The 14,742-nt window shown below is 36.5% G+C and overlaps 1 protein-coding gene across 2 annotated transcripts in view; it reads left to right on the top strand.

Annotated features, from left to right (window-relative positions):
* Nucleotides 1-14,742, top strand: part of SNX16 (sorting nexin 16) — a 43,508-nt gene that overhangs the window by 3,911 nt on the left and 24,855 nt on the right. For both annotated transcript variants that reach the window (XM_032759934.2, XM_032759933.2), the window contains one exon: nt 8,888-8,974. In XM_032759934.2, the coding sequence (XP_032615825.1) occupies nt 8,888-8,974 (87 nt within the window). The remainder of the gene's footprint in view (nt 1-8,887; nt 8,975-14,742) is intronic.

The raw sequence follows: 14,742 nt of genomic DNA, 5'->3' as shown, positions 1-14,742 counted from the left end.
TAGCAGTGTAGGTACTTTAGCTTTTTTCTTCAAGATGGCCTTGGCTATTCTTCGCCCTTTGCATTGAGATTTTGTTAGATCTATAGATTAATCTGGGGAGAACTGACATCTTTACTGAGTCTTCAAATCTATGAACCTAATCCATTGACTTAAGTCATTTTTTTCTAGTAATGTTTTGTTGGTTTTGGTGCAGGGTTCTTACATCTTTCGGTTAGATTTATTTCAGGATATGGATGTTGTTTGATGTTCTTGTGAGAGACATCTATTTTGATTTTCTATTTACTGCTATTTTATATATTTTGTCATTTTATGTTTATATATCCAGCAACCTTGCTCAACTCACTTATTAACTCAAAAGGTTTACTTTTTTGGTAAGACTTTGTTCTTTTAGTAAAGTTTAATGTTTACTTCAATGTTTCATGCTGTAAATTTATGACAGGATGGGAGGACCTCCAAGGAAAAATTGTTGAGATAATTTATGAAGAGGCAGTCTTTAAAATTGTCATAAGACTGTGATATAGGAAATCTTCAGGGAACTCTGTCTCTCTTTTTTTAGAAAATTTTTAGAAAATATAAACTGTTGGCCAATTTCCTGAATTAAGAAATAGGCATTTATTGAGTTGATACTATGGTCTGAATGTGCATTCCCTCAAAATTCATATGTTGAAACCTACCTTCAAGGTGATAGTATTAAGAGATGGAGCTTTTGGAAGCCAGTAGGTCATGGGAGCAGAGCCCCCATAAATAGGATTAGGACCCTTAAAAAGAGGCCCCAGAGAGCTTTTTTGTCCTTTACACATCTGAGGACATAGCTATAAGGCACCATCTATAAACCAGAAAGCAGGCCCTCTCCAGATACCAAATATGTTACTGTCTTGATCTTGGACTTCTCAGACTTTAGAACTTTGAGAAATAAATTTCTGTTGTTTACAAGCTACCAAATTTATGGTATTTTGTTATAACAGACCTAACAGACTAAGGCAGATGATATGTGTGAAGATGCAAGTATTTGGCCAAATACAAGGTGGTGTTATATAAAGCATTTCAAGAGACTGGAGAGGAGGAAGTAAATTACAGATATGAAGTTAGTCATATTCACTTATTTATTAACTCAACATTTTTTTAATTACCTATTATGCCTCAGGCACTGTTCTGGGTAATAGTGGTACAGCAATTTGAATGAAAGCGTGATAAGTAAGTAAATAATAAGACGCCTGATATGTCACATGGTGATAAGCACTATAGAGAGAAATAAAACAGAGAAGGAAGACAGGGAGTTTCCCCAAATCTGGAGTTGGTATTTAAATAGCACTGTCAGTCATGGCCTCACAAAAAAGATGTTAGTACTAACAGGAAATGAGCCATGAGAATGTGTTTTCAACACAGATGGGACAACTACAAAGATCCTTGTGGCTGACAGCAGAGTAAGCTGTGGGAGGTGCAGGGAATGAGATGACAGGCAGGGAAGTGTGGCACACAGATCACATAGGGAAGGAGGCACTGTAAAGACTTTGGATTTTATGCTGCATGAGATGGGAATCTTTTAAAAGGTTTTTAAAAGAAGAGTCACGTGATCTGACAATGTTTTAAAAAGTTCATTCTGGCTACTGAATTGAGACTGGTTTGGTTGAGATGGGGGACAGTCAAAGCAGAAAGTAGTTAGTAGGTTCTTTTAGTAATCCGAGGGAAACATGATGGTAGTGTGGACTGGGGTGGTGGAGGAGGTCCTGAGAAGTGATCAGATTCTGGATCTATTTTAAAAGTAGAACCGGCAATATTTCCTAATGATTTGGAAGTGGAGTGTGGGAGAAAGAGAAGTCAAAAGTTACTTCAAAAGTTTTGGCCTAAACAATGGGAAGAATATGGCTGCCATTTAATTAAATGACAGGTTTTGAGGGAAGATCAAGATTTGTTTTTAGACATGCTAGATTTGATATGTCTGTTCAACATTGAAATGGAGATGTTACATGTGTTAATGTGTACACATGTATATGTAATATGTGTGTGTATACATATAAGCTGAGTTTAAGGGAGAGGTATAAGCTGGAGATACAAACTTGAGAATCTTAGGTTTGTAAAATAATTTTTTCTAGATATATTCTTTTGAATTGATCTCATAACTGAAAGAAGTATTAGGACTCACTGTTGATCTGATATATAAAGTGTCTAGTCTTTAAAAAGAATGTTTAAAGACAAAAATTGACTAGGATGGGTAGTGAGTAGGATTGGGAAGGAAGCATGCCATGGACCTCTTTGATTGATAATGTTTCGTTTCTTGCTCACTGATATGGTTTGGCTGTGTCCCCACCTAAGTCTCATCTTTAATTCCCATGTGTTGTGGGAGGGACCTGGTGGGAGGGACCTGGTGGGAGGTAATTAGGAAGTATAGCTAACTTGCTTTTGATTTTACAAGCTGATAGGCAAAAGGGACCTGCCTTGTCTCAGATGAGGAGCAAGGGGCAATCATTGGGGCAGGTCTTTCCCATACTGTTCTCGTGATAGTGAATAAGTCTCATAAGATCTGATGGTTTTAAAAGCGGGAGTCTCCCTGCACAAGCTGTCTTCTCTTGTCTGCCAGCATGTGAGACTTGCCTTTCACCTTCCATCATGATTATGAGGCCTCCCAGCCATGTGGAACTATAAGTCAATAAACCTCTTTCTACAGTCCAGGCTGAGGTAGTCTCAGTTGGAGATGAGGAACTTGTTGGGAAATGGAGCAAAGGTAACTCTTGTTATGTTTAGCAAAGAGATTGGTGGCATTTTGCCCCTGCCCTAGAGATTTCTGGAACTTTGAACTTGAGAGGGATGATTTAGGTTATCTGGGGGAAGAAATTTCTAAGCAGCAAAGCATTCAAGAGGTGACTTGGGTGCTACTAAAGGCATTCAGTTTTATAAGGGAAGCACAGCATAAAAGTTTGGAAAATTTGCAGCCTGACAGTGCAATAGAAAGTAAAATCCCATTTTCTGAGGAGAAATTCAAGCTGGCTGTAGAAATTTGCATAAGTAATAAGGAACCCAATGTTAATCCCCAAGACAATGGGGAAAATGTCTCCAAGGCATATGAGAGGTCTTCATGGCAGCCCCTCCCATCACAGGCCCAAAGGCCTAGGAGGAAAAAGTGGTTTTGTGGACTGGGCCCAGGGTCCCTGTGCTGTGTGCAGCCTGGAGGCTTGGTGCCTGCATCCCAGCCGCTCCAGCCATGGTTGACAGGGGCCAACATAGAGCTCGGGCCGTGGCTTCAGAGGGTGTAATCCCCAAGCCTTGGCAGCTGCCACATAGTGTTGAGCCTGCGAGTGCACAGAAGTCAAGAATTGAGGTTTGGGAACCTCTGCCTAGATTTCAGATGATGTATGGAAATGCCTGGATGCCCAGGCAGAAGTTTGCTGTAGGGGCAGGGCCCTCATGGAAAACTGCTGCTAGGGCTGTGTGGAAGGGAAATGTGGGGTCAGAGCCCCATACAGAGTCCCTGCTGGGGCACTGTCTAGTGGAGCTGTGAGAAGAGGGCCATCATCCTCCAGGTCCTAGAAAGGTAGATCCACCAACAGCTTGCACCATGCACCTGGAAAAGCCACGGATCATAAAAGTAGCCAGGAAGGAGGAGGGCTATATCCTGCAAAGCCCCAGGGGCGGAGCTGCCCAAGGCCATGGGAGCCCACCTCTTGCATGAGCATGACCCAGACATGAACGAGACATGGAGTCAAAGGAGAATATTTTGGAGCTTTAAGATCTGACTGCCCTGCTGGATTTCAGACTTACATTGAGCCTGTAGCCCCTTTGTTTTAGCCAATTTCTCCCATTTGGGATGCCTGTATTTACCCAATGCCTGTAACCCCATTGTATCTAGTAAGTAACTAGCTTGCTTTTGATTTTATAGGCTCATAGGCAGAAGGGACTTCTTGTCTTGTATGAGACTTTGGACTGTGGACTTTTGAGTTAATGCTGAAATGAGTTAAGACTTTGGGGGACTGTCTAGAAGGCATTATTAGTTTTGAAATGTGAGGACATGAGATTTGGGAGGGGCCAGGGGTGGAATGATATGGTTTGAATGTGTCCCCACCCAAATCTCATCTTGAATTCCCACATATTGTGGGAGGGACCCAGTGGGAGGTAATTGAACAGTGGGGGCAGGTCTTTCCCATGCTGTTCTTGTGATAGTGGGTAAGTCTCATGATATCTGATGGTTTTAAAAATGAGAATCTCCTTGCACAAGCTCTCTTCTTTTGTCTGCTGCCGTGTGAGATGTGCCTTCACTTTCCACCATGATTGTAAGGCCTCCCCAGCCACATGGAACTGTAAGTCCAGTAAACCTCTTTCTTTTGTAAATTGCCCAGTCTCAGGTATGTCTTTATTAGCAGCATGAAATGGACTAATACACTCATAGTACTAGTTACATAGATGTGTTCATTTTGTGAAATTTGTCAAGTTGTATGCTTATGAATTGCACACTTTTTTGTATATATTTTATAATTCAAAAACAACTACAGTAAAATAAAAACAGTACAAGGAAATACATATGAAGCTTCAAGTAAAGAGTAGAAACAACAGCAGTTATTGGAATATAGAGAAGGGAATGATCAGTACTGTTCATAAAGTTTTCATTGAAAGCACTACTTAAACAAGTAGAAAGAGCACTTTCTAGAAGAGATAGAACACTAAAGTCATACTTTATCTTGCCTAAAGAAACAAGAGTATTCAGTGACCACAGTGGAGAGTAGCTTATTTAGTAGGGGGAGTTCATTTTCTAAGACAAGAAAATAAAGTCAGTATGTATTATTTGTAGATAAACCTAATTGTTATATGAAGTGCACTTTTATCCTGTATCAGTCATTCATACTCAAAAGTTTTAAAGTCGACTTCTCTCTTCTTTTAATGAGTGACTCCTAAAAAGAATTTCTTTGGTATTCCCATTGCAACTTTTTTAGATCAGGACCTTCTGCTGACTTTAAAGAGTATCCAAGTAACCTTGTTTCCCACCCTTATATGTTACAAAGATAAATTGCTTATTTTTTTTTTTAACTTCAAAGCTAAAGGATTTATCCTTAACTCCTCCTTATTCTCTCCCTTAAAAGCTGAAAGAGAAGTTTGTATGGGAGAAAAATCAAAGGGTAAGGATAATCTATAGTCCCTAACTAATGAATGGTCTTTAGGGCAGCACTGTCCAATAGAAGTGTAATGTGAGCCATAATTGTGAATCACATCTGTAATTTTAAATTTCTTAGGAGCTACATTAAAAAAAAAAAACAAAAGAAATAGGTGAAATTATTTTATTAATATATCTTATTCAACCTAATATGTCCAAAATATTATCATTTTAACATGTAGTTAGTATTAGACCATTTTAATAAAAGCTGTTTACATCTTTTTTCACATTAAATCTTTGAAATTCAGTGTATATGTTGCACACTCAGCACATCTCAATTTTGACTAGTCACACATTGAGTGCTCAATTGCCATGTGTGACCAAAAGTGCAGTTCTAGAGCTGCAGTGAAAATTATTGCACAGCAAATGTCCAGAAAAGAAGTTACTTTTTTAAAGAGAGTTTCTTATTCAGCAAATATTTATTGAGTATCTCGTATGTGCCTATATCTAGCTTAGTGCAAAATACCATATCAAAACTAGTAGATGTTTCTCTGAGATCCTGTCATAAATAACACTTTCTCTTAATACATTCTAAAATCATACTTGTAAAAAATAGAATCCACTTTTTCCTTAGGTGCTTTTAAAAATACATTGACTTGCTTCAACCAAGTTTTTCTATTCAGTAGCCTACATAATTGTACATAATTACAAAAATGTAAATTTTATTCAGTTGGGGTTTTTTGGTATTTCAAGCTTATATTTTGTCCTTTTATACAATAATTTCAACTTTCATTTTAGATTCAAAGGATACATGTGCAGGTTTGTTACATAGGTATATTGCGGGATACTAATGAACCCATCACCCAAGTAGTGAGCATAGTACCCAACAGTTTTTCAACTCCTTCCCCCCTTCATCCTTCTCCACTAAGAGTCCCCAGTGTCTATTGTTGCTATCTTTACGTCCATGAGTTCCCAATGTTTACCTCCCACTTATAACTGAGAACATTAGGTATTTGGTTTTCTGTTCCTGCATTAATTCACTTAGGATAATGGCCTGTACCTCTGTACATGTTGCTGCAAAGGACATGATTTCATTCTTTTTATGGCTACATAGTATTCCATGGTATATCTGTACCACATTTTCCTTATCAAATCTATCCTTGATGGACAGCTAGGATGATTCCATGTCTTTGCCATTGTGAGTAGTTCCTGCAGTGAACATGTAAGTGCATGTGTCTTTTTGGTAGAACAATTTATTTTCTTTTGGATATATACCCAGGAATGGGATTGCTGTGTCAAATGGGAGTTCTGTTTTAAGTTCTTTGAGAAATCTCCAAACTGCTTTCCACAGTGGCCGAATTAAGTTACAATTCCACCAGCAATGTGTAAGTGTTCTCTTTTCTCCATAACATCACCAGCATCTGTCATGATAATGACTAGTAGCCATTCTGACTTCTGTGAGATGGTATCTCATTGTGGTTTTGATTTACATTTTTCTGATGAGTAGTGTTGTTGAGCATTTTTTTTATGTTTCTTAGCTGCTTGTATGTCTTCTTTTAAGAAGTGTCTGTTCATGTCTTTTGCCTACTTTTAATGGGGTTATTTGTTGAATTGTTTAAGTTCCTTTTTTTTTTTTTTTTTTGACGGAGTCTCACTCTGTCACTAACTGGAGTGCAGTGGCGTGATCTTGGCTCACTGCAGCCTCTGCCTCCCAGGTTCAAGCAATTCTCCCATCTCAGCCTCCTGAGTAGCTGGGATTACAGGCACCCACCACCACATCTGGCTAATTTTTGTATTTTTAGTAGAGGCGGGGTTTCACCATACCATGTTGACCAGGTTGGTCTCAAACCCCTGACCTCAAGTGATCCGCCCACCTCAGCCTCCCAACTGAGATACAGGCGTGAGCCACTGCACCCAGCCTTGAATGTTTACGTTCCTTTTGGATTCTGGATATCAGACCTTTGCCAGACGCATAGTTTACAAATATTTTCTCCCATTCTGTAGGTTGTCTCTTTACTCCATTGATAGTTTCTTTTGCTGTGCAGAAACTTTATTTTAATTAGGTCTCACATCAAGTTTTGTTTTTGTTGCAATTGCTTTTGAGAACTTAGTCATAAATTCTTTCCCAAGGTCAATGTCCAGAATGGTGTTTTGTAGGTTTTCTTCTGGGATTCTTATAGTTTTGGCCTTACCTTTAAATCTTTAATCCATCTTGAGTTAATTTTTGTATATAGTGAAAGATAGAGCTCCAGTTTCATTTTTCTGCATATAGCTAGCCAGTTATCCAAGCCCTGCTTATTGAACAGGGGATCCTTTCCCTATTGCTTATTTTTGTCAACTTTGTCAGAGATCAGATGGCTGTAGGTGTGCAGTTTTGTTTCTGGATTCTCTATTCTCTTCCATTAGTTTATATGTCTGTGTATGTACCAGTACCATGCTGTTGGTTATTGTAGCCTTATAATATAATTTGAAGTCAGGTAGTGTGATGCCTCTGGCTTTGTTCTTTTCACTTAGGATTGCTTTGGCTATTTCGGCTCTTTTTTGGTGCCATGTGGATTTTAGAGTAGTTTTTTTCTAATTCTGTGGAGAATGATGTTGGTAGTTTGATAGGAATACCATTGAATCTGTAGACTGCTTTGGGCAGTGTGGCCATTTTAACGATACTGATTGTTCCAATCCATGAGCATGGAATGTTCTTCTGTTTCTTTGTGTTATCTGTGATTTTTTTTTTTTTTTTTTTTTAACCGCCTAGACAGAGTCTCGCTCTGTCGTCGCCCAGGCTGGAGTGCAGTGGTGCAATGTCAGCTCACTGCAAGCTCCGCCTCCCGGGTTCATGCCATTCTCCTGCCTCAGCCTCCCAAGTAGCTGGGACTACAGGCGCCCACCAGCACGCCCGGCTAATTTTTTTTGTATTTTAGTAGAGATGGGGTTTCACTGTGTTAGCCAGAATGGTCTTGATCTCCTGACCCCATGATCCGCCCACCTCGGCCTCCCAAAATGCTGGGATTACAGGTGTGAGCCACCACACCTGGCCCTGTGATTTCTTTCAGCAATGTTTTGTAGTTCTCCCTGTGGAGATCTTTCCTCTCCATGATTAGATATATTCCTAGGTGGGTTTTTTTGTGTGTGTGACTACTGTAAATGGGATTGCATTCTTGATTTGGCTCTCAGCTTGAATGTTATTGGTGTATGGAAATACTATTCATTTTTAAACATTGATTTTATATCCTGAAATTTTACCGAAGTCCTTTATCAGTTCCAGGAGCCCTTTGGCAGAGTCTTTAGGATTTTCTAGGCATAGAATCACATAGTTTGACTTCTTCTTTTCCTATTTGGATGCCTTTTTTTAATATCTTGCCTGATTGCTCTGGCTAGGACTTCCATATTTTATTCTTGACAATAAAAACATTGAACTTATTTGAAAACTTTGCTTGATAGTTATTAAGTTTAAAATTGTGTAGAACAAAAGTGGCTATTTTTCATAGCTTCCTCAAGTATAATTTTTTAATCAATTTTAGAATATATTGACATAAATCATGTTTTGGAAGCTGATGAGTTTATTGTTAGTGTGCTCAGAAAAAGCGTTTTGTATCAAATCTGTTATATTTCCTAAGCAAAAAATCTGGCTTTTGGTGCCTGCATTGATTATTTGTACTTTTGATAATTTAAATGATTTTTGATATTTTTTACATAATAATTGTTATAGTCTGGGTTATCAAGTAAAATTTTTAAAAATATTTGGCTTGAATTTTTAAATATCTTTACTTTTATATTTTTCTCTCTGTCTCTTTTTCTTCCTGTGCATAGGTGTATAAAATACTAGTAAAGAAAACCCCAGAAGAAAGCTGGGTAGTTTTCAGAAGATACACTGACTTCTCTAGGCTTAATGACAAAGTAAGTACTATAATAAATCCAAACTAACATTTCAGTTTTGAATTCTTTTCTATTTCCTATACTTCTGTTATATTTTTTCTTCTTTGTTAATTGAGTCAAATCCATTCTAGTTCATAAGAAAATTAAATTTTTTAATAAAAAATTTTAAAAATAAAAAGTTTTGTAAAAAATTTTAAAAATAAAAATTTTTATAAAACATTTTAAAAATAAAAAGTTTTATAAAAATTTTAAAAATAAAAAGTTTTATAAAAAATTTTAAAAATAAAAATTTTTATAAAAAATTTTTAGCATAAAAATATGAAACTTTAAAATTGCCAACAGAAATATAAATAATTATCTTGTGAGTTTGAAAAAGATGTGTAAGATCTTTTGAATTATTATAAAATTATATATGTCTATAAGATAATGAACAAAAACATATTTAACATATTATATTAGTTTCCTATTACTGCATAATAAATTACCACAAACTTTGTTGCTTAAAATAACACCTGTTTATTATTTAGTGGTTTGGGTAGGTTCAGCTGGGTTCCTTGCTTAGCATCAAGCAAGGTCAAAATCAAGCTGTTAGCTGGGCTGGGCACTTATCTGGAGGTTCTGGGGGAGAATTACCTTCCAAGCTTATTCAGGTTGTTGGCAGAATTTAGTTTCTTGAAGTTGTAGGGCCAAATTTTCTGTTTCCTGGCTGATTGTCAGCCAAAAATCATTCATATTTCATAGAGACTGCTCTTCAGTCCTTGGACGTAGCCCCTCCATCTTCAAAGCCAGCAACAGTGGGCCAAGTTCTTCCTGTACTTTGAAGCTCTTTTTCTCCTCTGCCACCAGCTAGAGAAAACAGTCTAAAGGGATCATGTGGTAAGATAAGGCTCACCCAGATAATCTTCTTATCTTAAGGTCAATTGATTAGTAACCTTAATTACAGCTGCAAAATCCCTTTTTCTATGTAACATAATAAAATCACAGAAGTAACACCAGAGGCAAAGGTCATGGACCATCTAGAATTCTGTCTACTGTGCATACAAAACAGAAGAATAATAAACCTCAGTGTATTAAGAACCCTTAAAACTAAATTAGGAAAGTGAACCCCAAAGTAAAAAATGCAAAAAACAGTATGAGCAGGATAATTCACAGAAGGAACATAAATGATCAATAAACCTGGAAAACACTTAATATCACAGATACTCCAAGAAAAGGAAATTAAGACACTCTTTTTCACCTGTCAAGCTGACATATTTAAATGATAATACCTGGTGTTGGAAGTATGAATCTTCCTAGGGGACACCCAAAAGCTTTGCATAATGTAACATAATAATCACATTTCTAGGATTTATCATATATAAGTAGTCATAAACATGGGAAATATTTAGCTTTAAGGACACTTACCACAGTGTTTTGTATATTGTTTTGTTTATCTGTGTTTTACTTTGCTTTTAGTAGTTAAAAGTTGGAAGCAACCTAAATTTCTAAAAGTGAAGAATTAAGTAAATTATTATTAAAATATAATAGCCAAAGAAGAGCTGCCTTGTCCCCAGAGCTAGAGGAAATTTAGATGGGGCAGGAGGCAGAGGGTGTGATATTTTGGAAGCCAAGAGAAAAATCATTTATCTAAAAGAAGCAAGCAGTTTATTATGCTTCTGAGAGGCCAAGTAAGATGATCTTAGAACATGCAGAAATTACTCTCTAATTTTGACAGGTGTTTAATAAGAAAGCTGTACTGGTCCTGTTCTCTCCCATTTGTGACTTTTCCTTTCCTCCTTCTTTGGACTCCTTGAAGCTTTAAAGTTAGTATATTTTTATAGTGTTTGGTGATGGGAAACCCATGTAACTTTGTAGTTATTTAGCTGCCAAATTTTTCTGCCACTGTAAAAACCTCAGTTTAAATGAAAAGGTAAAATATGGAGTGCTAAATTATTTTATCCATTTTAAGATTTGGTTAAGATGCTTTCTTGTAATATGCCAAAATAAAGTGTTATTTCTAATGTATACCTACAATTATATATGAATTTTATTTACTGTTCCTGAGCTTCATATATTATACTGATGAATTTAAAATCTATAATTCTGTACTTCTGTTAATTTTTTAAATGACCAAACCAGCAGAAAGACAAAAGCAATTCATGAAGTTACCTGATAGTTAAGTGGAATACTTAGCTTTTAATGAAATTATTACAATTTTGATCATGCAGACTAATTTCAGTTTCATTGTAGACCTATTTAATCCTTTATGACATTATTTTTCTTTTCAGACTCCACTGTTATTTAGTGTTTACTTCCTATTATCTCTTTAGATTTCATCTTCATTGCTGAAGTATTTTCTTAGGCAAGCTGAAAGTTAGATAAATCTTTTAGAAAAAAGATGATAGAAGTTTAATTTAAATTTAGTAAATATCTCCTTGATCCTCCAAGATGGGCATTTAAAATTAATAAGTGTTTATGTTGGTGTTATAGGTACCAGAAAGAGCTCTACCCATCACTTGCTTTTACTGGCAATATTTTTAAAAAGTATGTCAAACACTAAGAGACACACAGTTTAAATTGTAGTTATTATTGATATAATTGTAAAAAAAAAAAAGCTTAGGATTTTTCATTTTATAAAATCAATCATGAAGTATTTATGAAATGAGTAGATAGAGTTCAGCATTGTGCTAGGAATTTGGAGTTACTCTTATGTAGAAACTATATAGATGTGATTCTAACTTTAAGGAATTTGCATTTCCCAGTTATATAGTTGTGAAGTACAAATAGCTAATTGGTGATACAAAAATTATTGAACATGCTAAAATAACACTGTTTAGAAAGAGAACATGTATATAGAACATTAATATTTTCTTTTTATTTTATTTTTATTTCCTGGGTTATGGTCTGACTTCAACTTCTCTGGGAGTGGTAAGAGCCTCTGTTGAGGAAGTCAGAGGACAAAGTCATGAGCAAATTCTGGAATGCACAGGGCTTATCAGAGTTGGGGCAACCAGGCAGGGTTTTAGGGTGGACTGGAAGATGCACTGATTATAGAAATATGGCCATGAGAAGTGAGTTTTTTTCCTAAATTCTATTTAAAATTTAAGCTCAATATTTCTACTTCCAGGTTACAGCAGTAGGACAAAGCTGAACATTTCTGTGAGGTAAAATTACTGTTCTCAGTTGCTTCCAGGCAGCAGAGCATAGGGAGAGAGAGAGAGCAGGACCTTACCAACTCATTGTCAAGACATTCCAGGTTCATATAAAAAATCGGTGGCAGATGCAACCAGGCATTCAGTCCTCACATTAAAAACAAGTTCAGTGATATTCCTCTACATGTCTGTCTCTTGAGTCACGCTGCTCTCTCCTAAACTGATCTGCCCTCCATATGAGCTTCATAAGTGACATCCTGAGATTGCCTTTCACCGTCTTTCTGGCGATTTTTTTTTCGTTTCTCTCCTTTGTTGGATCTTATTTTCTCTATCCCTTATCCTCCTCTTCTTGAATTACCCAATTGTGGGACAACTCCTTCTTTTCTGTGGACAATTTTTTAAGGGAAAAAAAATCTAACCATTTAAATTGTAATTGGTTTTTATAATTTAAATTATAAAGCTTAAAATTAATAAAAAGCCTATTTTCATTTCCCTCATGACTTTTGTTATTTTATTTTCTTTCCAGATACATTAAATATCAAAGCTCCAAGGCCATAAATATCTAGTTATATCTTGAAATCAAATTAAGGTTTTAGTTATCTAAGTTACTCTCTAGTTTTTGCCTTATTTATTTTATCTTCATGTTTATAAAATATAGACAGAATGTTATAATTTACCATTTTTCCACTATTTTATGCAGTACATTTTTCCTTTGTAGTTGTGATATTCATTTTATATTTAAGTGTAGAAATGCAAACATATGCAGATTCATTTCAGTCATTCATTTATTGAACATATATTGTTGACTGCTTGTTATGTCGCAGGCACTATGCTAGACATTAAAGATGCAACTATGGCCAGGCGCAGTGGCTCACGCTTGTAATCCCAGCACTTTGGGAGGCCGAGGCGAGCGGATCATGAGGTCAGGAGATCGAGACCACGGTGAAACCCCGTCTCTACTAAAAATACAAAAAATTAGCCGGGCGTGGTGGCGGGCGCCTGTAGTCCCAGCTACTCGGAGAGGCTGAGGCAGGAGAATGGCGTGAACCCGGGAGGCGGAGCTTGCAGTGAGCCGAGATCGCGCCACTGCACTCCAGTCTGGGCGACAGAGCGAGACTCCGTCTCAAAAAAAAAAAAAAAAAAAAGATGCAACTATGACTAAGGCATGCATAATAATTGTAGTGTAGTAAAATGGTTCTCAATTACACTTTGGATTCCCCTGGAAAGCTTTTTAAAATTACAATGCCCAGGCCTCATTTCAACTAATTAAATCCTAATCTATCAAGAGATGGGAAACAATGATTAATATCTTTTAAAACTCCTTAGGTGATTCTAATGGGCAGCCAAAGTTCAGAATCACTGGTCTACTAAGACAGCCTAAATTAAATGTGCTGTTTACATTGTGAATGATGTCATTAAAGAAATAAATTCATGATTTGACAATGTGTGTCAGATTGTCTTTTCTAAAAGTGACCACAGCGTATCTTCAGTCCCATATGCTCTTCCTGAATTTTGCCACTGCCCATCAAGAGATGAATACATTTCCCCTCCCCGTGAACCTGGATGGTCTTGCGACTACTCAACCCAATAGAGGTCGGTGGAAATAATGCTGTGTGACTTTTAAGCCTAGATTACAAGAAGTGCACAGTTTCATTCTGGCTTGCTTTCTTGAAATGCTCCCTTTTGAAACCAGCTTCCATGCTGCAAGAAAAGTCCAAGACACCTGGAGAGGCCAGTGTTAGGCTTATGGCTGACAACCTTGGCAAAGTTCTCAGCCAGCAGCCAGCCTCATCCACTATAGATGTAAGTGAGTGAACTTCAGACAGTTCCAGCACCCAGCCTTCAAGTCTTTCAGCTGAGGCCTGAATTCATTGTGTAATAGAGATATATCATCCTCACTGTACCTCATATGAATTATTGACCTAAAAAATCTGTGAGCTTAATATTAATAATATTAATAATTAATAATAATAAATGGTTATCTTATATCACTGAGATTTCAGGTAATTTGTTACACAGTTGTGGTAACTTGAACAGAATGTAGAAGGGAAGACTTCACCTAGTTTACAGGGTTGGGAAAGTCTTCCCTAAGAAAGTAAAATTTAAGCCAAATGCATAAAATAGGTCATAACCAAAATATAAAAGTTAAAACTAAACTTTAAGGAAAGACACATAGAAGAAAATCTTTATAGCTTGGAGTAAGCAAAAATTTTTTTATGATCTAAAAAAAAGCATAAACCATAAAAGAAACAATGGATGAATTAAATAACATTAAAATTAAAAAAAATCTGCTCTCTTAAGACTGTTAAATTGAAAAGTCAGGCCAAGTTGGGAGAAAATATTTGTAATGCATGTATCTAACAAAGGACTTGTATCTGAAATATATAAAGAACTCTTATAACTTAGGCAACCTAATTTTTTTAAAGGGAAGGTGCTAAAAAATTAATACATAATTCATTGAAGATACTCAAATGCAAATAAGCAGATGAGAAGATATTCAACTTCATTTGTCAGCAAAGAAATGCAAATTACAACCAGAATGAAATGGTTCTACACCCCCACCAAAATGGTTAACATTCAAAAGATGGACAATGCCAAGTTCTGGCAAGGATGTGGAAAGACTGGAACTCTTCTGTATACACAACTGGTAGAAAACAA

This window comes from Hylobates moloch, unplaced genomic scaffold, assembly GCF_009828535.3.
Source record: "Hylobates moloch isolate HMO894 unplaced genomic scaffold, HMol_V3 SCAFFOLD_9, whole genome shotgun sequence".
NCBI classification, from domain to species: Eukaryota; Metazoa; Chordata; class Mammalia; order Primates; family Hylobatidae; genus Hylobates; species Hylobates moloch.
The sequence above is the reverse complement of the archived record's forward strand: the minus strand, read 5'-3'. Positions and strand labels throughout refer to the sequence as shown.